This window comes from Mirounga angustirostris, unplaced genomic scaffold (genome assembly GCF_029215605.1).
Source record: "Mirounga angustirostris isolate CCGP_5_RB_7025 unplaced genomic scaffold, mMirAng1.0.hap1 SCAF_5, whole genome shotgun sequence".
NCBI lineage: Eukaryota > Metazoa > Chordata > Mammalia > Carnivora > Phocidae > Mirounga > Mirounga angustirostris.
This window is the reverse complement of record NW_026991713.1, coordinates 80,863,889-80,887,562: the sequence shown is the minus strand read 5'-3', so window position 1 is coordinate 80,887,562 and position 23,674 is coordinate 80,863,889. Positions and strand designations below refer to the sequence as shown.

General features: G+C 36.3%; 2 protein-coding genes across 6 annotated transcripts in view; one reads left to right on the top strand and one right to left on the bottom strand.

Moving 5' to 3' along the window:
* Nucleotides 1-18,684, top strand: part of IRAG2 (inositol 1,4,5-triphosphate receptor associated 2) — a 118,160-nt gene extending 99,476 nt beyond the window's left edge. The window contains exons 27-38 of the mRNA XM_045869555.3: nucleotides 1,804-1,861; nucleotides 3,892-3,955; nucleotides 4,039-4,066; nucleotides 4,326-4,466; nucleotides 6,246-6,380; nucleotides 12,496-12,643; nucleotides 13,512-13,555; nucleotides 15,016-15,078; nucleotides 15,192-15,238; nucleotides 15,518-15,619; nucleotides 17,551-17,658; nucleotides 18,441-18,684. Coding sequence (XP_045725511.1) covers nucleotides 1,804-1,861; nucleotides 3,892-3,955; nucleotides 4,039-4,066; nucleotides 4,326-4,466; nucleotides 6,246-6,380; nucleotides 12,496-12,643; nucleotides 13,512-13,555; nucleotides 15,016-15,078; nucleotides 15,192-15,238; nucleotides 15,518-15,619; nucleotides 17,551-17,658; nucleotides 18,441-18,684 — 1,182 coding nt within the window. The remainder of the gene's footprint in view (nucleotides 1-1,803; nucleotides 1,862-3,891; nucleotides 3,956-4,038; nucleotides 4,067-4,325; nucleotides 4,467-6,245; nucleotides 6,381-12,495; nucleotides 12,644-13,511; nucleotides 13,556-15,015; nucleotides 15,079-15,191; nucleotides 15,239-15,517; nucleotides 15,620-17,550; nucleotides 17,659-18,440) is intronic.
* The window catches only part of DNAI7 (dynein axonemal intermediate chain 7), a 64,675-nt gene continuing 58,074 nt past the window's right edge, over nucleotides 17,074-23,674 (bottom strand). For all 5 annotated transcript variants that reach the window (XM_064591487.1, XM_064591489.1, XM_064591488.1 and 2 more), the window contains 4 exons: nucleotides 22,864-23,078; nucleotides 21,855-22,022; nucleotides 20,170-20,283; nucleotides 17,074-19,440 (listed from right to left, as the gene is read on the bottom strand). In XM_064591487.1, coding sequence (XP_064447557.1) covers nucleotides 19,165-19,440; nucleotides 20,170-20,283; nucleotides 21,855-22,022; nucleotides 22,864-23,078 — 773 coding nt within the window. In that variant the 3' untranslated portion in view covers nucleotides 17,074-19,164. The remainder of the gene's footprint in view (nucleotides 19,441-20,169; nucleotides 20,284-21,854; nucleotides 22,023-22,863; nucleotides 23,079-23,674) is intronic.

Sequence of the window (23,674 nt, the reverse complement as noted above, 5' to 3'; positions counted from 1 at the left end):
ATTTGAGTCCTCTAATCTTTCACGGTAGTCTTCTGAGAAAAAGAATTTTTTCTCATCTCAAAACAAGATAGAAACAAACTTAAAAATAATTGGTTAGAAAACATAGTAATGGAGAATGGGGTACTGGTTAGGATACTATTGTAACAATTCAGGCAAGAGATGAAGATAGTATGAATTTAGTGTGGATGGAGAAGAGAAGAGTAATTTGGGAGAGATTTAAGGGACAGAATTTATGGTACATGGTGACTGATAACCAGGATGGGGGTTGGGGATGCATGGGAAAACGTAAAAACTTAGGCTTATGGCTTATCCTACCGAATGAATAGACTATTATGAGAATAGGGAGGAAGTAAGAAGAATTTGGGGGTAAAATAAGATAAATTTAAGTCAAGTTTCAGGTTGATATGAGACATCAGTACTCTGAAAGATTATATACACAGCTGCATACCTATATTCATAAACTAATTCCTAGGACTCTTAGGAGCAGACACACATTTGTGAGCGATTAGCAAAAAACCAAGTATGTGAATAAGATTTCCCAAGGACTCTGGCAGGCAGGAAGAGAGCACTGAGAATAATGGACTCTTGTTGATTCCATTATCTAACAAAAGAAGGCAATGGCAGAGGAAACTCAGAAGGAGCTACTATAGCAATGGGAGGACATCAGGAGATGAAAACCAAAGAAAGAAAAATCTTCAAGGAGGAGAGGACTATAGATCATTTTAGATGCTACAGTGAAGCCAAATAAGATAAAGACTGGAATTTTTCCATTGAATTTGGCAATAGAGAGTTCACTGATAACTGGGGAGGGAGGTTTTCTTGGAGTATTAGGTACAGAGACAGAAGAGAGCTGAAAAACTGGAAACAGCAATTATGGACAATTCTCCCCAAAAGAAGCATGACCATAATGGATAGGATTGGAAGAAGATGCCGTATCTAGAAGAGGTCATGGGGTTGAGGGAGGATTCAGAAAACTTAAAAATATTTAAATGTTGATAAGAATGATCCAGTGCTTTACCTGTATTATTGCATTTGTTACATTTTATCAAAATCTTAGCTTCAATTCTCTAAAAATTACATGACATGGTATCAATGGCTCTACCTAGGAAATTTGTCCTGGACTTTATTTTTCAGGGAAAATTTCTGAGAATGTTGAATAATTATCACCATAAAATTTTATACCTATTGCTTTCTCATTAGATTTTTCTCAGGCAGTATAGTACAACCCTCTTACCATTGGTCATTCTTGTTGTATAGATATATTTGTAAGATAGTTGGTCAGTGACCTTAAAATGTATTTATATGGAGTAAAAGCCTAACATAACATAGTCCTACCTGCAATTTTTGCCACAAGTTCCCCCAGAGCCCATCTAGAAAGCTACATGTGATATCCTAGATCACCCCTACCTCTTTATCTATCCAGTCCTCCCACTCCATCAAGCTCCAGCATGTTCCTTGTCTGTAAAGACTTTCCATGCTTCTCAAGCCATGGTGTCTCTCCCCTCCCTTTGTAGAGCACTTATTTATTCACATCTCATTTATTTGGCAATCAATCCTGGTTTGCCTTATGGTAACTTGTACCACATTTATAGCTGTTCATATGTTTCTGTCTTTTGTACCTCAACTAGATTGGAAACCCCCTTAGAGCCAATCCTGTTTTCTTTTTAACCTCTAGTTCAGTTCTTTGAATACCACAGTGTTTTTTGATAGAGTAGGGTTAGGAGAGGACAGGAAGTTGGGAAATGACTGGTTATGAAGGATTTCCACTCTATGTACAGCAATAAAATCTCTTTATGATTTTAGGAAGCAAAAGAAGAACCAGAAACAATAGGTGAGCATAGAAAAGAATGTGCTGCAGGAGGTAAGGAATGTTCTCTTCCAACTCCCATGTGAACTTTTGTTCCTGCTTATATTTTTATGGGTGAAATCTTTCTGAGTAAAGATATGGTACCTATAATTATGCATCTCTAGCTAAAATCAACCAATAAAACTGATTATTGATTCAATTTGTATCATTTTTGAAAAACCACATTTATGTTGCATTAACTATTAAGCCCCAAAGGACTTGTAATAACTACTACGTTATTGTGAACAAAGAACCATGCCAACGCTGGTAGTAAATTCAAGCTCTACTTTGAGATTTTTTTTTTATTATCCTGTCCAAAAGTAAATAAGATAGTATTTAAAGAATAAGTGCTAATATACTTCCCTCCCCATTTCACCTCCACTAAGATGGATTAATGGATAGAGTTGAGACTTGGAAGTCACACAGACTATATTGGGTGACTCTCTGACTAGCTTTGACTTCAGAAGTTTATTTAACCTGTCAACTTCCTCATCTGCAAAACGGAAATGAGTTAAAAAAATTAACCTTTATTGATAATATATCATATGCTAAGTTCTAGACTAAGTTCTTTTTTTTTTTTTTAAGATTTTATTCATTTGACACACATAGAGTAGGAACACAAGCAGGGGGAGTGGTAGAGGGAGAAGCAGGCTCCCCACTGAGCAGGGAACCCGACGAGGGGCTTGATCCCAGGACCCTGAGACCATGACCTGAGCGGAAGGCAGATGCTTAACCGCTGAGCCACCCAGGTGCCCCTAGACTAAGTTATGTGTATAGTTTCATTCAGTTCCCCCAAATACCTATGTATGATAGGTAAATTGCAATTCAGTTTCCTAACCCATGGACTGTAGATGATAACAGTACTTACCACAGGTTCACTCTGAGGATTGAACAAATTAGGTATAAAGCAGTTAGAAGAACTGCTTCTAAAAGCTACCGTAGAAAAATAATATCATCCTTATTTTGTAGATGGTTTGATGAAGTTGTGACTTGTTCCAGGTCACAAAGCTATAAGGGTCAAAGCTAGGACTTAAACCAGGTTTTTTCAACTCTAATATTCTTAATAACTAATATATTGTCCTGTTTGTGAAGTTTTCATGAAGAGTATCATTGATATGTATAAAGAGCCCTGTTTGGGGACTGACATATAGTAAACTTGTGACAAATGAGTGATACCATGTTTACTGTTGCTGTTATTACACTGTACTATTACTATTACTCTTACTACTGTAACTGCAATGACCCCTCCTCCTCCTGGGACTGCCATTAAAGCCTTGGTCTGAAGAAGGACTAGGGGAACGGAGGAAGGTATGCATTTAGCCCTGGGATCAAGGTAAATAAACATTCAAATGCAAAGAGAGCGATTGGGTTCTTCCTGGACTTTGAGTTTTCTTCAGCTTTCAGACTATTCACATGCTGACATGTGAGCCAATGATTTTAATGTCACTGTGATCCCAATAGCATAGCATAACATTATCTTCTATTGAAGCAAATGCATTATTATTTTTTTAAGATTTATTTATTTATTTGAGAAAGAGCCAGAGAGACAGCACAAGCAGGGGGAGCAGCAGAGGGAGAGGGAGAAGCAGGCTCCCTGCTTGGCAGGGAGCCTGATGCAGGGCTTGATCTCAGGACCCTGGGATCATGACCTGAGCCGAAGGCAGACACTTAACGACTGAGCCACCCAGGTGCCCCTGCACTGTAAAATTCTTTTTTTTTTTTTAATTTATTTATTTGACATAGACACAGCAAGAGAGGGAACACAAGCAGGGGGAGTGGGAGAGGGAGAATTAGGCTTCCCACGGAGCAGGGAGCCCTATGTGGGGCTCGATCCCAGGACCCTGGGATCATGACCAGAGCTGAAGGCAGACGCTTAACTGACTGAGCCACCCAGGCGCTCCGAAGCAAATGCTATTATTAACTGGCTATTATTTCAGACATACTTCAATGAAGTGCCTTTGTGTAGTGGAGAGAGGGCATTTGATCAAATGTGCCTTCAGTTCGGAACCTTTGTAACCCAATACTATTTTATTGTCTTTTAATAGACACTGCTCTTTCCTCCTGTCCTGTAACCACTGTGAAATCCGTTAACTTTAGACAAAGTGAAAGGTAAGTTCTTCACATAGCATGCTCACAGTTCTTGCTTTTCTGCTGAATTATGTTGGAATAAATTTTTTTGTCTTATCCTACAGCACGTCTGCTAATGAGAAGGAGGTGGAGGTGAGTTTTTTCCCTTTAAGTTAAAAAAAAAAGTGTTTCTGATTCCCTTGTCTATCATCACTTCATACTTTTGCACAAGCTGTGGGTATGTTTGGTGTCTGGCTGGCTTGGCAGCGACTAAGTACAGGTAAAGCTGGTGCATGCCAGCATTATGTTGCTGGGAGGAAAAAGAAATCGCTCAGCATAATCTGGTATTAAACTGAAATATTTCACTACGACCAATTTTCTCCCCCTCACCCACACATTATTTTGACAACAGGCTGAATTTCTCAGATTATCTTTGGGATTTAAGTGTGACTGGTTCACCTTGGAGAAAAGAGTGAAGCTTGAAGAAAGATCACGAGACTTGGCAGAAGAAAATTTGAAGAAAGAAATCACTAACTGTTTAAAGCTGTTAGAGGTGAGAATCCTAACAGCTGGGAACTACACATTTGATGATCATATTGTTAATAATGTTTTCAAAATTAGATACAAGTTTACTTGTGTGACTAAAACCAACACGAGGTACCAAGCCCTGCCTGACTCAAATGTAAATTAATAGGAAGTAAGAATTCAGGATCAGGCTAAAATAAAAGATTCACTAATAAAACAAATGCCTTTTGAAGGCATTGTGAGTCACCTGCCTTCTCTGGACATTCAAATAGGTTTCAGGCAGAAGAGTCATCATGCAGGAAACTGAGCAATAGGAAATAGTATCAATTTTAAGCTTCAAAGAAGAGAATCAAAAGACTATTTCCATTTAATTAACTGAAAAAAGAGAATGGTGATTGATTTTAGTCTTCTCAGGTGATGGGCAAGCCCTCTCTAGGTACATAGGTAACAACTACTATTTTTCCATTTCGTGAAATCTCCATAAATATAAAGATGGGTTGGAAAATTAAGATGGTTATTTTTGAAAAAAAAAATAAAACTTGAGAAACCATATTCTTTTTTTTTATTGTCGTAAAAAACACATAACATCTAATTTACCATATTAACCATCTTAAGTGTACAGTTCAGTAGTGTTAAGTATGTTCACATTGTTGTAAAACAGATCTCTGGGACTTTTCCATCTTGCATACTGAAACTCTGTACCCATTAAACAAGCCCCCTTTTCTCCTCCTCTCAGCCCCCGGTCACCATTTTACTTTCTATTTCTATGAATCTGACTACTTCAGATACCTCATATAAGTAAAATCATACAGCATTTGTCTGCACTGAGCAATCTCACGACCCTGAGATCATGACCTGAGCCGAAACCAAGAGTTAGATGCTTAACTGACTGTGCCACCCAGGAACCCCTACTTTTCCTCTTTTAAATGATATACAAAATTTATGGTGTTTTAGACTTGGGCAAGTCTTAGAAATTTGCTCATGGTCACACAGCTAATAAGCAGTGGCTTGTTTGCTTCCAAAACTGCTGTCCTCTTAATTCTGTCTCCACCCTAGTGGGATGGATGGTTCTCCATCAGGAAGGCCATCATCGTGGATCAAAGACACAGGTTTGAAAGAAATATTCATAAGGCAGTGAAGGCATACCCATCTAGCCAGCTCAATAATGCTTTGTCATCAATGGAAGAGCAAGTAGCGTCGTCAGAGCCATATCTAAGTCTAGTATGTTTTCACTACTTTTATTAAAAGTTCAAACTGGGGTGCCTGGGTGGCTTAGTCAGTTGAGCGTCTGCCTGCAGCTCAGGTCATGATCTCAGGGTCCTGGGATCAAGCACCACGTCGGGCTCTCGGCTCAGCTGGGAGTCTGCTTCTCCCTCTCCCTCTCCTTCTGCTCTCTCTCTCTCTCTCAAATAAATAAAATCTTAAAAAAAAAAAAAGTTCAAACCATGCTCCTCATATAATACATGCAACTCATTCATAAGCATAATTTCTTTACCATTAAGTATATCCCATTCTGTTAATTGTGGAAAGTGATATAAATGTGTATGAAGAAATGGCAAATTCGGGAAGTAAGGAAGGAAGAGATTGAGATGAGATATAAAAGGTTTTGTGAACATTCGCATAGGTCTGATAGCCAACAAAGATATTAATATTTCATTATCGTTCATTATTGGTCTTTGTTGCTGCTTTTCACTATACCAAGATAATGGAGATATGACTGTCATCTGTATTTACAACATAGTCATTGTTAGAATCACTTGCTGAACACTTGGGTTGGATATATTTTAATACTTTGCTTTCTGTGCAGTCTTTAACACCACTTTGTGAGGATGACAACCATGCCCAGGAAATTGTTAAGAAGCTGGAGAAGAGTATAATATTTCTTAGTCAGTGCACTGCACGAGTGGCCAGTAGGGCCGAGATGCTGGGAGCCATTAATCAGGTAATCTGTCTCCATTTCTTTAGCTAAATGAAATTACTAAAAGGATTTGTTTTCCCTGAGATTATGGATTACATTTCTCAGAAAAAGTTTTAAAAAAATACCTCTGTGTTGTATAAGACATACATGTTTAATATAGAGAAAATGGAATATGCAAATAAAAATGTAAAAAAAAATATAACCCTCTCTTAATAGCATTAGCCAGTGACAGTCAACCAAATAATCTCTTCCAAATATGTTTCATATTTTCTCCTTTCTCTTCAAACCATCATCATGTCCTTTCCCATCTTCTCTGTCAAATAATGACTGCTTCCTGCCTCAGTGAGAACACTGAATTATTCAGAAGGGAACTGCCACAAGTTCCAAACCTTGTAACATCTGAACCCTCCTACTTTTCCTTCCTTCCCAATATAAAATATGAGTTGTCTCTAATCCTATCTAAGGCTAACCATCTCCCCTGCATACCAGAACCCATTCCTCCTAATTTACTTAGAATCTTGCACTCAGATTCTCCCTACTTTCCTCCATCTTTAATTTTCCCTGCTACATTGAATCATTCTCATGCGTACACAAATATGTTGTTTTTAAAATGGGAAAAATAACATAAACACAAGCAAAATAATCTTTGACCCTTTCTCCTCTTTCTCTGCTCTCATTTATAGCAAATTTCCTCACAGAATTGTACTCACTGTCACCAATTTCTCTCCTCCCATTTGCTCTGAAATCTACTCTAAATGGCCTTAACCTACTCATTTTCCTTAGCTGACCTGCTACATTCAGCATATCTGAGCTCTTCCTCCTCCTGAAAACACTCTCCTCACTTGGCTTCCAGGTACCACATTCTCCTGTTTTTTCTCTAAACATCATGGGTCATTCCTTTCCAGGCTCCTTTATGGGTCCCACCATTCTCCTTGGCTTCATAATATCAATGGGCCCCAGGGCTCCACCCTTGTATATGTGATGTCCATCTTCCTTTAATCCCCATACCATTCTGTGTGGTCAGTTGATGACTCCCAAATTCACATGCTTATCCTAAACCTTTGCCATGAGTTCCAGGCTAGAATATACTACTATGGATGCAGCATTTCCATTTGAATGTTTGACAAACAACTCAAACAACACATACAAAAATGAACTGCTTATGGTATCTCCAAAACCTATTCCACACATGATCTTATCTCTGTCAAAGCTGATCAGATTGAAAATCCTTGGGAGTAATTCTCAACAATTTTCTCTCACACTTTACCTCTAATCCTACAGAAAATCACAATTACTCTACCATCAGAATAAATCCTATTTACTCTACATCAGAATTCAACCATTTATTTCCTTCTGCACTGCTACCATCTTGAGCTAAGCTACCATTCTGGTTTTTTGCAGATTAATACAATATCTTCCTAAATGGTCTCCCTGTTTCCATTTAAACTCAGTACTCCTGCAACGTAGTCTGTTCTCCATAAAGCAGCCAGAATAATCCTTCTAAAATGTAAGCTAGATCATGTTTCTTTTTGGTTCGAAGTCCTCCAGTGGCTCCTCACTTTTTTTCAGAATAAAACCCCAAATCCTTATGATAGCTTAAAAAGATTTACATGATTCCCCTGCCCTCTTACCTTATGAAATTTATTGTCTATGATAATCTTCCTGAATTATTGCATTCCAGCCAGACTTGTCTCCTTTCTGTTCATGAAACATGGGAGTAAACATGTAGTTTGTTTAGAATGTGTTCAAACTTAAGTGACCATCAACTTAATATAGACTCCTATGTACTTACGATGTTATATATGAATTTCATGGTAACCATAAAAACCTATAATAGATACACAAAAAATAAAGAGAAAGGAATCATAACACTAAAGAAAGTCATCAATCACAAGGGAAGAGAGCAAGAGAAGGAGAAAGGAGGACAGAAGAACTACAAAACAACCAGAAAACAATGAACAAAATGACAATAAGTACATATGTAGGAATAATTACTTTAAATGCAAATGGTCTAAATGCTTTAATCAAAAGACTTAGGATGACTGAATGAATAAAAAAAACAATACCCATCTATATGCTGCCTACAGGAGACACGCTCAGAGCTAAAGATACAGACTGAAAGTGAAGGGATGAAAAAAAAATATTTCATGCAAATGGAAATGAAAAAAGCTGTGGTAGCAATAATATATCAGACAAAATAGACTTTTTTTTTCAGACAAAATAGACTTTTAAACAAAAACTGTAACAAGAGACAAGGGCATTACATAATGATAATGGGATCAATCCAACAAGAGGATATAAAATTGTAAATATTTATGCACCCAACATAGAAGCATCTAAACACATAAAGCAAATATTAACAGACATAAAGGGAGAAATTGACAGTAATACAACAATAGTAGGACACTTTAATACCCCACTTACATCAACAGATAGATCAACCAGTCAGAAAATCAATAAGGAAACAGTGGCTTTGAATGAGACATTAGATCAGAAGGACTTAACAGACATAAATAGAACATTTATTTTTCTAACAATGCACATTCTTTTCAAGTGGAACATTCTCTAGGTTAGATCATGCGTTAGGCCAAAAAATAAATCATATCAAACATCTTTTCTGATCACAACAGTGTGAAACCAGAAATCAATTACAAGAAAAAATTTGAAAAGATACAAACAAGTGGAAGGCTAAACAATATGCTACTGACCAATGGGCAAAGAAATCAAAGAGGACGTTATAAAGACATATGAAAATGAAAATACAATGGTGTAAAATCTTTGGGATGCAGAAAAATCGGGTCTAAGAGGGAATTTTATAGTTTATACAGGCTTACTTCAAGAACCAAGAAACATCTCAGAAAATCTAACCTTATACCTAAAGGAACTAGAAAAACAAAGCCCCAGGTTAGTAGAAGGAAGGAAACAATAAAGATCAGAGTAGAGATAAATGAAATAGAGACAAATATGTATATATAAAACAATGAAACCAAGAGATGTTTCTTTGAAAAGATAAGGAGAATTGGTAAGCCTTTAGCTAGACTCATTAAGATAAAAAGAGAGGCTCAAAATCAGGGTAAGAAGTAATAACAACTGACATCACAAAAATACAAAGGATTATAAGAAACTATTATAAAATATATACCAACAAATTGGACAACATAGGAAATGGATAAATTCCTAGAAACATAAATCTTCCAAAATTGAATCAGGAAGATGTAGAAAATCTGAACAGAAGGATGTAATGAAATTGAATCAGTGAAGGAAACAATGAACAAATGTAAAAGGTAACCTTTGGAATGGGAAAAGATATTTGCAAATGACGTATCTGATAAAGGGTTAGTATCCAAAATCTATAAAGGACTTATCAAACTCAATACCCAGAAAACAAATAATCCAGGTAAGAAATGGACAGAAGACATGAATAGACACTTTTCCAAAGAAGACATCCACATGGCTAACAGACAGAAGATGCTCAACATCACCCATCATCAGGGAAATAAACATCAAAACTGCAATGAGAGACCACCTCATACCTGTCCAAATGGGTAAAATTAACACAGGAAACAACAGATGTTGGGGAGGATATGGAGAGAGGGGAATCTTTTTTTAAAATTTTTATTGTTATGTTAATCACCATACATTAGTTTTTGATGTAGTGTTCTGTGATTCATTGTTTGTGTATAACACCCAGTGCTCCATGCAGAACGTGCCCTCTTTAATACCCATCACCAGGCTAACCCATCCTCCCACCCCTCTCCCCTCCAGAACCCTGTTTGTTTTTCAGAGTCCATCGTCTCTCATGGTTCGTCTCCCCCTCCAGTTTCCCCTCCTTCATTCTTCCCCTCCTGCTATCTTCTTCTTCTTCTTCTTCTTCTTTTTTTTTTTAACATATATTGTATTATTTCAGAGGTACAGATCTGTGATTCAACAGTCTTGCACAATTCACAGTGCTCATCATAGCACATACCCTCCCCAGTGTCTATCACCCAGCCACCCCATCCCTCCCGCCCCCCTCCACTCCAGCAACCCTCAGTTTGTTTCCTGAGATTAAGAATTCCTCATATCAAGGAGGTCATATGATACATGTCTTTCTCTGATTAACTTATTTCACTCAGCATAACATCCTCCAGTTCCATCCACGTTGTTGCAAATGGCAAGATCTCATTCCTTTTGATGGCTGCATAATATTCCATTGTATATATATACCACATATTCTTTATCCATTCATGTGTCATTGGACATCTTGGCTCTTTCCATAGTTTGGCTATTGTGGACATTGCTGCTATAAACATCGGGGTGCACGTACCCCTTCGGATCACTACATTTGTATCTTTGGGGTAAATACCCAGTAGTGCAATTGCTGGATCGTATGGTAGCTCTATTTTCAACTTTTTGAAGAGCCTCCATACTGTTTTCCAGAGTGGCTGCACCAGCTTGCATTCCCAACAACAGTGTGGGAGAGTTCCCGAAAGGGGAATCTTTCATACTGTTGGTGGTAATGCAAACTGGTGCATCCACCAAGTGGATGGAGCTAGAGGGTTTTATGCTAAGCAAAATAAGTCAGTCAGGGAAAGGCAAATACCATATGATTTCACTCATCTGTGGATTTTAAGAAGCAAAACAGATGAACATAGGCAATAGAAAAAAAAAAAAAAGAGCAGGGGGCAAACCATTAAGGAGACTCAATTGTAAAGAACAAACAGGGTTGCTGGAGGGTAAGTGGGGGATGGGCAAAATGGGTGATATGTATTAAGGAGGGCACTTGTGATCAACTGGGGGTCATATGCTAAGTGATGAATCACCAAATTCTACTCCTGAAACCGGTATTACACTATATGTTAACTAAAATTTGAGTTTATTTTCATGTACTGTTTTAGACCCTGAATGGATATAAGCTGGCAAATTATGTTCTTGAGTTCTAGAGATTTTTTGAATTATTTCCTTTTCCACATTTTGTGGAATTTTCTATGCTTTCTTGAGTTCCTGTTCTTGGTCTGTTGGATCTCCTGAACAGGTCCTTTTTCATCTCTTTTCTGCCTTTCAATTTTTTTGCTCTAGTTTCAGGGAGATTTCCTCAACCTTACCTTGAAACTATTTTATTGAGTTATGTATTTTTGTCATATTTTTAATTCCTAGATTCTTTTTATTCTTAGCATGTAGCTTTTTTATCTTGTTATTTCATGGATGTAATACTTATTCTTAACTCTCTGAAGATACTGCTATTTCCCTTGAAGCTTTTCTGTAGTTGATCTCCAGCTTGCTTTTTTTCTATGTTGATTTTCCTTTCATGGTAGAGGGTTTCCTCTGACTAGTGATGATCCACTATATAGCTAAACGGGAGCTGTATGTAGGGCGGGGAGGGTTCTCATTGGCTCTGAGCTTCACACAAACTGGGATGTTTCACTGGGATATTCTTGATGTCAGTAGTTTTAAGACTTTTATCTTGCTACGTTAGATTCCTCAGAGGAAAATCTTCCAATTGCCTACTTTGTGAGTATAAGCCTGGCCACCTGTGTTTGCAAGTTGGAAGGAGAAATCAGGCTAGGAATCTCAGTATTCACTATGTATACAGACTTTTGCCTAAACCTATTCTTTTCTCTGTGATCCATTCACCGTCAACTGTTACTGCCCAATCCACAGGCTGTTTCTCTCTCTCTCTAGATATCCAACATTTATAGTCTTTCAGCAAAGTGGTGAAGGAAAGTTGCTCAGTTGGCCTGAATAAGGGAGGAGATCTGCAGATCTAATCACTTTTTCTGCAGGTTTTCAACCATTTCTTTTCACATACCTACCTTCACATTTAATTCCAGAGGCACCATTAATTCCTGAGCCTGTATGGCTTTCTGTGGTGCAGCCCAGGTTGCTTGTAGTCTTTTCCTACTTTTTCTTAAGGTTCAGGTTTTTCAGGTCTTAGTCATTCACCACTAGTCCTACTACTAGCAGCCTTTCAAAATTTCATTATACCCCCTTCTATTTGTTCTGTGTCTTCTTTTAAAACAAACAAAACCACTTCGTTGTAATTTTAGCAAGATTTGGGGATGTAGTGAAGATAGATGTATGTGTCTAATCATTTTTTAACTGGATATCAAGAATAATATTTTCATTGTAAATTTACTTTTTTTTTTTTTTTTTTTACTAGGAAAGCCGGGTTAGTAAAGCAGTTGAAGTGATGATTCAGCATGTAGAAAACCTGAAGAGAAGGTATGCCAAAGAGCATGCTGAATTAGAAGAACTGAAACAGGTTCTTCTGCAAAATGAAAGGTCTTTTAACCCTCTTGAAGATAAAGGTAATAAAAGTTTAATGGTATCAGTTATGTTTTTCTAAGATTCTCCTCTTTCATTCTCTTACTAATTCTTATTATGTCTTTAGTATAAAACTCTTAGGTTAAGGTTATGTTAGAATAATAACTCATCCTGTTATTTATATAGCCCCAAGTAAAATGTAAGTTAGAAAACAGGTTGGGACACAAGGAGGATTCTTTGGTAATGACACCAAAAATTCATTAAATTAATTTAGATTGCTGAGATGAGAGAATATATTTCATCCAACCCATTGAGTTGACTCTAATGTTCTCCTACTCAGGGTATGTTAGAATTGGCTCTTTCTCCACACACAAAGCAAAGCACAATAAATTAAATGAGCCACTCTCATCAACAATGGTTTTCTATTTCTTGAAGAAGGAATGACTCTGGCATAGTAAGCTGGCAGACGGATTGGAAAATAAGGACACATCTGAGACCATGGGAAATACCTTACAAATATAAGGTTTATATAAATCTTGTAATAGTTTTATTTTAAATAATGTGAACTTTTCTGAGCAGAATTATTTTAATGATCTCTTCCCTTTTCTAGGAAAAGTAATCATATTTGATAACCTTCTGATCTATAGTTTTGGATTCATTTATTCAGCCTATATCCATGTAGCATCTCCTATGTGCTGGGTAAGCATTGTGGACATATATAGTGACATACAGGACAGTATTCAGATGGTAATTGTTATGAGTCACCAAATGATAACCAGATATTTTTAATGTTCAGTAGTCTCTAGGGTCTTAAATATTTCTGACTATTGCTTTTCTTTGTTAAGAAATAAGACCGTTGCAATAAATTGCTTATGTAATTCCTCAAATGTGCAAATGTGTTTTTCCTTTCAGATGACTGCCAAATTAAAAAGCGTTCATCTTCCCTAAACTCCAAGGTAATTACTAGTTGACTTAACAGTCTATCAAGTGTTACAGATGAGATGGTTTCAAAATATTACTTGAAACGCGTTTTTAAATGTAAATCATGTATATTTATGTAGATATGCATATGCATGTTTAAGTTTATATATGTATACTTTTATACTTCTTACTATATTTGTACATCATTCAAGTTTGTCTGAAAGCAAGAGGAAAGCCAGATAGTTTCTCTCTCATGTAAAACTGGAGATGGAAATAGGCAGTCCAAAAATGGTAGAGTGGCTTCACAAAATCCACAGAACCCAGTCTCCTCTTGCTGCTTCTTCACCCTCAGCCCTCCGCTTCCACCTCACGGTCTAGGGTGGCATTACATCCAGTCACATGCTAGGAAAAAGGAAGACATAAAAACAAGCGTTCCCTCTCCCTCCAATGACAATTCCTAGAGGTCCCAAATAACATTTCCTTGTCATTCTTGGTTGAAAGACCAGAAAATCCATTTTTATTTCTGGAGGCTTTGTGCCTAACTGAAAATCAAGGTGTTCTTTACCAAATAAAAAGGGGGGAAATGGAATATTGGGAGTCAACCAGCAGTTTTTGCCAATTTGAAAATCAGAATTTCACAGAATTTTTGAGCGAGAGACTTTAAAATCATTCCATCCAAATCTCTTTGTCATAGATGAGGAAAAGCACTTTCATAGAAGTTAAGTGATTAGTAATGATCATGCAGTAGCAGAACCATGGTGAGAACCCAAATTTCTTGGATTGCAATTTGATATTCTTGATACTCAGCTAACCTATGAAATTAGGAATGGAGGTTTAAGAAAACGATTCACCTTAAGCTTCTTTAGCTTATTTCCTACACTTAATATATTTTTTATTTCCTGAAGTTGTACTTAAACTTTAAGAATCACAGTAGTATATAACATTTTCCTATGCAAATCTGAGGCTGACAAACACATCCATTTATCAAAATATCCCGCCCATATTTAAATGTCTTAAATGGAAAAAATGAAACCATGAAAAAAAACAGCTAGAAAATAGGTGCACATGTATCTCCTGAGTTGGGAAAGCCTCAGCATAAAGTAAATGATAGCAAAAGAAAGATTCAGCTGCATTAACAATGAAAACAACTTCTGCCAGAATTATCATTAATGACATTAATATGGGCAAAGATCATATAGTTCCCAGAGCAGATTTATACATGATTATTCGCATAAAAAAAGTGTTCAATGTCACCAGAAAACTAAACAAGAAACTTTATTTGGCAAAAATTATACTCATCCAGTCTTGGAGAAGGTAGAGTATAAATTGGTACAATATTTCTGGAAGGCAATTTGGCCATAACAAAATATGTCTACGGGTTAACTCAGCAGTGGTCAAATGCAGGGATGTGTACGTACAAGGATATCCATTAGTGTTGTATCCAATAATAAAATACTGATAGTTTTCTAAATGTACCTTTGCCCTCTTCGGGTAGCCATCTTCTCTCCGAAGGGTGACCATTGCCTCTTTGCCCAGAAATATTGGAAATGCAGGAATGGTAAGCAAATTCCTAAGTGTTCTTAATCAAAAGCAAATTCATTTTCATATAACAAAAACATAAACTTCACTAAAGTCGTATTTCGTTATTTCTTTAACATCTGAAATTTAAAGGTGGCTGGGATGGAAAATGACCGATTCAGTAGGAGGTCAAGCAGCTGGTAAGTGTAATTTTAAGGTTGCTCTTTGGGAACCCTACTGTTTTATAATTGACTGAAGTAGATGTTTGCAATAAGTAATAAAGTAACATTTGATTGGCACAGGGTATATGCACAATAATTATACAATAGGTGTATAATCATGAAATTTTATTATGAAGTGAGTGTGCCAACAAAAAATAGAACATATAATTTTTGTATTAATTTAGGTAGTAGGAAATAAATTGATAATGACTACAGATGTATTTAATTTGACAAGTGGCTATAATCATCTTTACTTAGGCGTATTTTGGGATCAAAGCAGAGTGAACACCGTCCCTCATTACATCGATTTATTAGCACGTATTCCTGGGCAGATGCTGAAGAAGAAAAATGTGAACTAAAGTAGGTAAAGCTTGGTGTGTGTGTTAACCTGACGTGAGCTGGGAAGTAGTGGGGATCACTTTTATTCTATGGAAATGAGATAATGCTGCATTATTCAAAACAGAATTAAGACTTTTATAAACCATAGTGCATTGCATAAATGTTATTTGCAAATATATTTACTCTTGTAGCACTCAAAACTGTAAGGTTTGAGGTCTTAGACACTGAAATTTGCCAGAATTGTGAAGATTATTTTTTTCCTGTATAGGTATCTGGTCATCAGGGAGAAAGGTCAATAAAGAGCCACAGAAGTAAAGTGTCCATCTACTTAGATGAAAAAAACAAAACATGAATTATATGTAACATGTGTATATAACATATAGCCACATATGTAATATATGTGCACTATATATACCTCTGTCTTCTCTTTATGTAAATGAACAGTAGGGGAAACAAAACTCTATATTGCTATGGAAGTATAGCAATAGGTAGAGGGCAGAGGAGGGACATGAAGAAATGTTGCCTCTAAGTCCTTGAGTGACATTGGACCAATTGTTTAACTTTATTTGGTCTCCGTTTCCTCATCTGTAGAGATCTTAATGAAATGATTTTATGTTCATTTTATACATGTTCATACCTGCCTACTATGTGGTATATACTAAACTCAATCCTAAGGGGTATAAAGATGAGTAAAACATAGTGCCTACCCTCAGGTTTTGTATTTGTTTTTAAAATAATCCTGGGAGCGTACTGCATGTGCTGAAAACCATTTTCAGATTTAGAGTTAACGTAATGGATTTTTCTGATCTGGGTTAAAAAAAATTAAGTTTTCTTCAAAATATTACAATATTTTTTGCTTTTTGTTGGTATGGTATGATTTCTACTGAGACGTCTTAGCGAACAAAAGACTGAAATCTTGAGAATCTTACAAGAATTCAGTGTTTTGGGCCTTATTTTTTTTTTTAAGATTTTATGTATTTATTTTAGAGAGAGCATGCAAGTTGGGGGAGGAGCAGAGGGAGAGGGACACGCAGATTCCCACGGAGTGTGGAGCCCAACATGGGGCTCGATCCCACAACCCCAAGATCATGACCTGAACCCAAATCAAGAGTCCACATTCAACCAACTGTCATGCAGGCACCTTGGGCCAGGTTTCCTTTAAAAATGAAAACTAGCCACATACATTCCCTATAGATGTCCAAGAAGGAAGGGAAAAAAAAAAAAACACCTCTGAGAAACAGTTCCTTTGGTAATAGTGAGAGCATTATGAGCTTGGAATTTCAAAATTCAAATCCAACTAGGAACTCATCAGTAAACATGGTAATGAAACAAATTATGTTGAGGTTAAAGGAAAAACTCTTTAGACAATATGATTTTATTTAAAATATATTTGGTCCAATTTCTATTTCCCAGCTCATTAAATAAACACTTTTAAAATTAAGATTTTTAAAGAAGAAATGACACTTTGATATTACTCCAGTTTAGCATAAAATCCACTTTTAATATATTAAGGGGTAGAAGGAGAAAAATTTTACCATATGTTGAATAAAAAGAATATAGAGGAAGAAATATTCACCTTTGTTTTTTAAAGTTTAGTTACTATACACAAGCAGAGAAAGAAATCACAGGTTAATAACACCAGTTAATTATGAGTGGTGATAACTGACGAACTTCTACATGTTCTTTGTAAATTTCTCCTTTTTACTTATCCTTTGGCTAGTATCCCAACTTCCTACAACAAACATTTTTCTAAATATAGCAAGTTTTTAAAATTAAATTCCTATAAATAAAAATTTAGTGATTTGATTTTAGAACTATATAGCACATCTTTCCAAAGCAAAACAAATACCTGAGAGCCTCTTTAGTAATACAATAAAATTTAGCAATATTTTCTAAATAATCTGGTATTTTATCCATAGTTTCAAACATTTAAACATAATACTTATTTACAGAACTAAAGATGACTCAGAACCACCTGGAGAAGAAACAGTAGAAAGGACAAGGAAGCCAAGTCTTTCTGAAAGGAGAAATAATCCATCAAAATGGGATGGTTCTTCAATGTAAGTTGTCTGCTTGCTAATGATACCATTTTTGTGGAATGGGGAAAGATGAGGCAGGGTTAACAGGTTAATCTTAGTCAAAGTACTAAAAGACCTGTCAAATTGTTAAATTTAAGATAAAAAAAACAAACTTCACATGGTCTACAGGAGTTATCCCTGAACCAGTGACAGGTCACAGTTAGGAACTTGGTCCTGGAGCAGAGGGGCCTAGGCAAGTTCATCTACTTTTGAGCGGCAATTTCTTCATCTAGAAGATAGGACGACAACAGTAGCACATGTAAAATGCTAAGACTTAGTTGATGTTATAGTAGGCTTTTCTTGTGTGTCTCCTTTCTTAAACTAAAAATAGTTTAAATTTCAATATAGCACAAGTCCAGGGTATGGTGAGAAATAAGTGACATATGTATATACACACATATCATGCTCTACTCAATAAATAGCATTTTTGTTTCTACTACTGTAGGAATTTAAGATGCCTTACCTGATTCAAGGAATGAGATAAATACTCAAATGTTCTTGTTAGGAGTTAAATAATGCCCGAGTCACCTAAATTTCAGATCATCACCATAGCATTTCTTAACTCTAAATCATTTCTTTAATTCTAAAAAATTATTGGGTGGGAGTGGGGCAAATTGTGGCCCAAACCAAGATAGCAGGTCACATTATGTAGCTTATTATAAGGCAATGTTTGTGGTAGGTAGGGCAGATCGATGACTTGACTGGTATTGTTGGCAAAAGGAGTGTTTCTAGTAACAGATTCTGAATTTGTGTTTTCCTTATAGTTATGACACAGTAGCTTCATGGGCAACAAATCTCAAGACTTCCTTCAGAAAGGCGAATAAGGCACTCTGGCTTTCTGTTGCATTCATTGTACTGTTTGCAGCTTTGATGAGCTTCCTCACAGGACGATTTTTCCAAAAGTCTGTGGATGCTGCTCCCACGCCAGATGGGGACTCCTGGATGTCTGTAGAGCAAATCTTGTGGCCATTTACCAGACTCCAACACAATGGACCACCACCCGTGTGACTAGAGCACATCTTAACGTGTGTGTCTTGGTTTTTAAAGTTTCAGTATCTGAACTTCGTAAATTAGTCATTTTTAGCTGGGAAAGTATAGCGTTGAACCAGAGGGTCTCAGAAGGACTGGAAGGTATTTTACATTCCCTCTTTCTGCGATTTCCTCTCTGGCTAAAATACAATGGGGAGGAATCCTGCCTGTGATTTTTAATGAGCTTTTTGAGGAGGAGGTATTATATATTGTTTGTCAAAATTTATTGAAATAAAGAACCTCAAGTCTTCCTAGAATGAAAAGTGAAAGTCTCAGTAGGCCAAATATTCATCGGGGGGGGAACCCCACTTTTTAAAAAATAAAATTTGAGTATAAAATGCTTATTAAATTTTAATAACCTCTTGAAATATATTCACTCATTACATTTTATTGAAGAAATACCTGATTTTGCTCCAAGGTGCTTGATTCTTCATACTGCATAAAATTTATCAGTGGGGATTAAGAATAGCTGAGTAATCGAGTTGAGAGTAGCATATAGCACACAGAGTCAATAACCTGGCAGTTGGAGCTCCTAATTTTTTCCATTGCTTTTTTGGAAGCAAAATCCTTAACCATGTGATATAAAGTAGAATGAAACTCAGTTTCTTCCTGAAGGGCTTCAGAGAATGCCTCACTGTCTTCATTGATCTTGAGCCTTTGTGCTCTGTCACCACTGAACATTAAAAGGGTCCAATTAGGTTTCTGAGTAGGTTCTTCAGTAAGGTGTTCCTTCAGCTAAAGAAAAAATTAGAGAAATCCATTAATAGCTCTTCTTTTAGGTATTTTGGCAGAGTATAATTTGAACTCAGTCCCCAAAATTGCTAATATAAAAGAACCATTCTTCTTAAACCATGTTTGTATGGAGCTTATCAAAATGTATTAATTCATTCAACAGAGATTTATTGAGTAGCTACCAGGTGCAGGGAAGGTTCTAGGTGCTGGGGATATAACAACAAAGAAAAAAACATATTAACAGTTGCAACAATAAAATCCTATCCTCAAGGAGCTGATATTCGAGTGGGAGAAACACACAAGTAAATATGGTGGCTCACTTATGCTAAAACAAACATTCATCAGCTTTTAGAATTTGGTATCTTTTTCATCAGGCAGTAGTAAATGTGCCAAATGTTAAATTAGAGGCCTGTCTCTGAGGAAAAAGTTTGTGAATCATAGATATATTCACATTAAAAGCTTCCATCTGTTCTCGTGTTGATGTAAAGAGTTATAAGGACGCTAGCCTGAAGTCAAGAGTGTTTGATACCATAATGGACAATGACGGCATAACCATTATATAGTTTGGTTTTATATCTTTGACAAAATAAACAAAAGTGAAGTTTTAAAACTATTTCGGAGGTTAATTTTTTTCACCTTTCCAAGAGGAGAAACCATGGCCTATATCCATTTAGCTTTTGAGTATCTTCTTTTGGAGGACAAAGTAGTTTTATGGGTTTTTGCATACTATACCTTAACTATAACTTTTTTTGAATTACATACTATATTCCACTTGCTCCAACCAAATGCAAAAGCAGAACTTAACAGGGCCAGTTGTCGATAAGCTTTCATTTCTACTAAAGGATCCTGTCAATATAAAAACAAATAGAGTTGATATAGAGCCTTTCAACAAGTCTTCCATCTTTGGCCTCCTACAGTCGCTTCTCAACACAGAAAAATCCATTTAAAATGTAAGTCAGATGATATGATGACTCTGTCAGAACAGGGCAATGGTGTTGCCTTTCTCTTCTGAGAAGAGAAGCCAAAGTCCTAACAATGACCTACAAGGGCCTCTCTGATCAGACATGCCCCCCACAGACATCCCATTATCATCTCCTTTGCTTCTCCTTTTGCTCTCTGAGCTCCACTTGGCTAAATTCCCCACCTTCAGGTTTTGTTCAGATCTTACCTTCTCATTGAGTGTCCCCTCCTCCAATACCCTATTTGATACTGTATGTTGCCCTAATCCCATGATTCCTATCTGCGCATTTTTTCCCATATAAAATATAAGATTATCTAGTATATTTTTGCCCTCCTCTGCTAGAATGTAAGCTCCACAAGGGCAGGTACCTTTGTTTTATTCACTAATGGATCCTAAGCATCTAAAACAATGCCTAGAATATGTGCTCAGAAAAAAAAATTCTTGAATATTGAGATGAATAGTACACTGCATTCAGCATTTGTAGAGTAACTGGCAATTGAGTTACATATGTGCACACTCAGTGATATTATTTTCAGATGTTATATGTCTACCTATATTGTCATTTTCTGGTATATTATAAATTAGTTCTATAGCCAAGAACATCTTTCATGATTAGAGCCTACTTTGGCTTCATTTATATATCATAAATATTTACTAAACATCTGATTCAAGGAATATGCTAGGTGCTAGAAGAATCATAGGTGATGAAAGAACAGTCCTCATCCTCATGGAACACAGTTTAATGTGGAAGGATCTTATTTAACTAAAGTCTTATGAGTAACGTGAAGCAGTATGCAGACAGGGAGCCTCTCCCAAGAAACAGAAGGAAGTGGGTTCTGTATATCAGTGGTCCTTTTATGTGTTTAATTTTGCCTAATTTGTCATGTTTGGGAAACTGCTGAGTCATTTACTCTTTTAAGAAATCCTACATAGGGACGCCTGGGTGGCTCAGTCGGTTAAGCGTCCGCCTTCGGCTCAGGTCATGATCCCAGGGTCCTGGGATCGAGTCCCACATCGGGCTCCTTGCTCAGCGGGAAGCCTGCTTCTCCCTCTGCCTGCCTCTCTCCCTGCTTGTGCTCTGTCTCTCTCTGACAAATAAATAAATAAAATCTTAAAAAAAAAAAAAAAGAAATCTTACATATATCCAGCCTGGAAGAAGAAAGAAAATAAACAAAATGCAAAGTTGCTCTAACTACTTTTGCACTAAACTGACCAGCTATGGATAATGCTCCATTTGTCAATATGAAGATCATACTACAGGCTTACTTTCTTGGGAAAGATTATTAAACTTGAGAGAACCCTGGATTTCTGGTGTTGCCATTTATTCCTTCCTAACCATAATTCTGTATAAGTGAATATAGAAAACCTAAAATGTACCTGAAGAGTTACATAATATTCAACGCTTGCTAACACTCTAAATGTCCATTACATTAAATTTGGAAAGATTTGTTCTTACCTTATAATTTATAACAACATAAAAATGAGAGTGTCCACTAGGGAAGATATTCAATCCAGCTTCTTTCAAAGTACAAATGAAAGAAATAGGAGTCATCCATTTTCCTTCCAAAATAGAGGAATGCTTTTTGTTATTTAGTTTGATTGATGCTAACATGCAGAGGTTTTCCTAGTTTCAATAAGAAGAAAGATAAAGTAAATTATTACATCATTATTCCATTTCCAGCCTTTAGGTTCGTCATACTAGTTTTTTTTTTTTTTTTAGCTCATTCTGTATTAAAAAGAATGCAGGACAGATATGTTTTGGGCCAGCTCTGAGAAGTCTCACGTAAAGTCTCCCTTGTTATCCCAACCAGTCGGTCGGTCAACCCTTTTGGGGCTTTATCTGAACAAATCAAGGGACTAAAAGATCTCTCAGGTCTCCACCCATTGTATGAGTTATGATCTAAGAACACTGAATACGGTCACACTGAATTACAAAAGCTATTTGATAGCTATTCATGTTGCCACTTTTAAGGATAATTTTTTTCCACATATAAGGTTTAACACAACAATGCAAAATTATCCAGTTTTAAAGTTCACAAAATGGCAATTTGAAAGTGTACAGAGTTCACATCTCTCATCTGGTTTTAAGGAGGAAGCCTCTTTAGAGTAGATCAAAAACTCTCTGGAAGTCACACTGCAACAGGCTGGTAGCTTCATTAATTGGTTTACTATTTAATTTATTAAATTAATTTATTATTTAAATAGTTATTTCTACTAACTTGAGGGTACAAATTTGCACATCACTTGTTATACGTTATTACCTATCCAATCACTGTTTCATTTAGAAATTATGGCTCAAAGTATATTTTAAATATATTTATAACTGATTTCAATATGTAAATTGATTCAATATGTAAATTCATATTTCAATATGTAAATCACCAGTGACTGATTACTTTGACATACTTTTACTGTCATCAAAGCGGTTTACCGCTCTCATGTGACTTACTATAATTGTGACTTACCTTAATTTGTATTTGAATCTCAGTAAATACTGTAGTCACAGTCAAAAGTACTTTATTCACATCAAGTGGTCTTAGTTCCCATGACTGGAATGGCATGTTAATATGAGAATCTTGAATCAAGGTAACGGGGCCAAAAGTTTCTAGGCTGAATGTTATAAGTCTCTCTTCTGATTTGTAAGAGACATTGCTGATGCCATCAGTTTGCCAATGTTTACCTTCATAATAAGGAAGAGAGTAACAGTTTCATTTTTCTATATAAAAATAAGATGAATGAAACCACCCAAACAACTGCAAAGGTGTATCAATTGATCGTTTACATTTAGAAGAGAACCTCTACAAAAAGCCACTTTTGCTGGGAGGTTCTTCCTGTCTACAGGATCAAATCCAAACTCCTCAGCATGATATATAAGGCCTTCAGAATGAAGACTCATGTCTCTGGCTTCAACCCTTGCACTTCCTACACCTGGTTTTAGCTATGCTTTTTTTTCCCCCTCCCCCAACAGCATCATATACCTCTGAGCCTCTGCACATGCAGTTCTTTCTTCCTAGAGGACTTAATCCTTTAGAGAACCCCTCCTCATCTTGTTTTAAAAAAAACTTTAAAATTCACCCATGTTAAGTATATATTTTTAGTAAATTCACCCAGGTGTGCAACCATTACCACAATCCAGTTTAGAACATTATTATTCTCTCCTTAAGATCCCTCATGTCCATTTTATAGTTAATTATTCCCATTCTCACCTCTAGCCACAGGCAGCCATTAATATACTTCCTGTCTCTAAAGATTTGTCTTTTCTGGACTTTTCATATA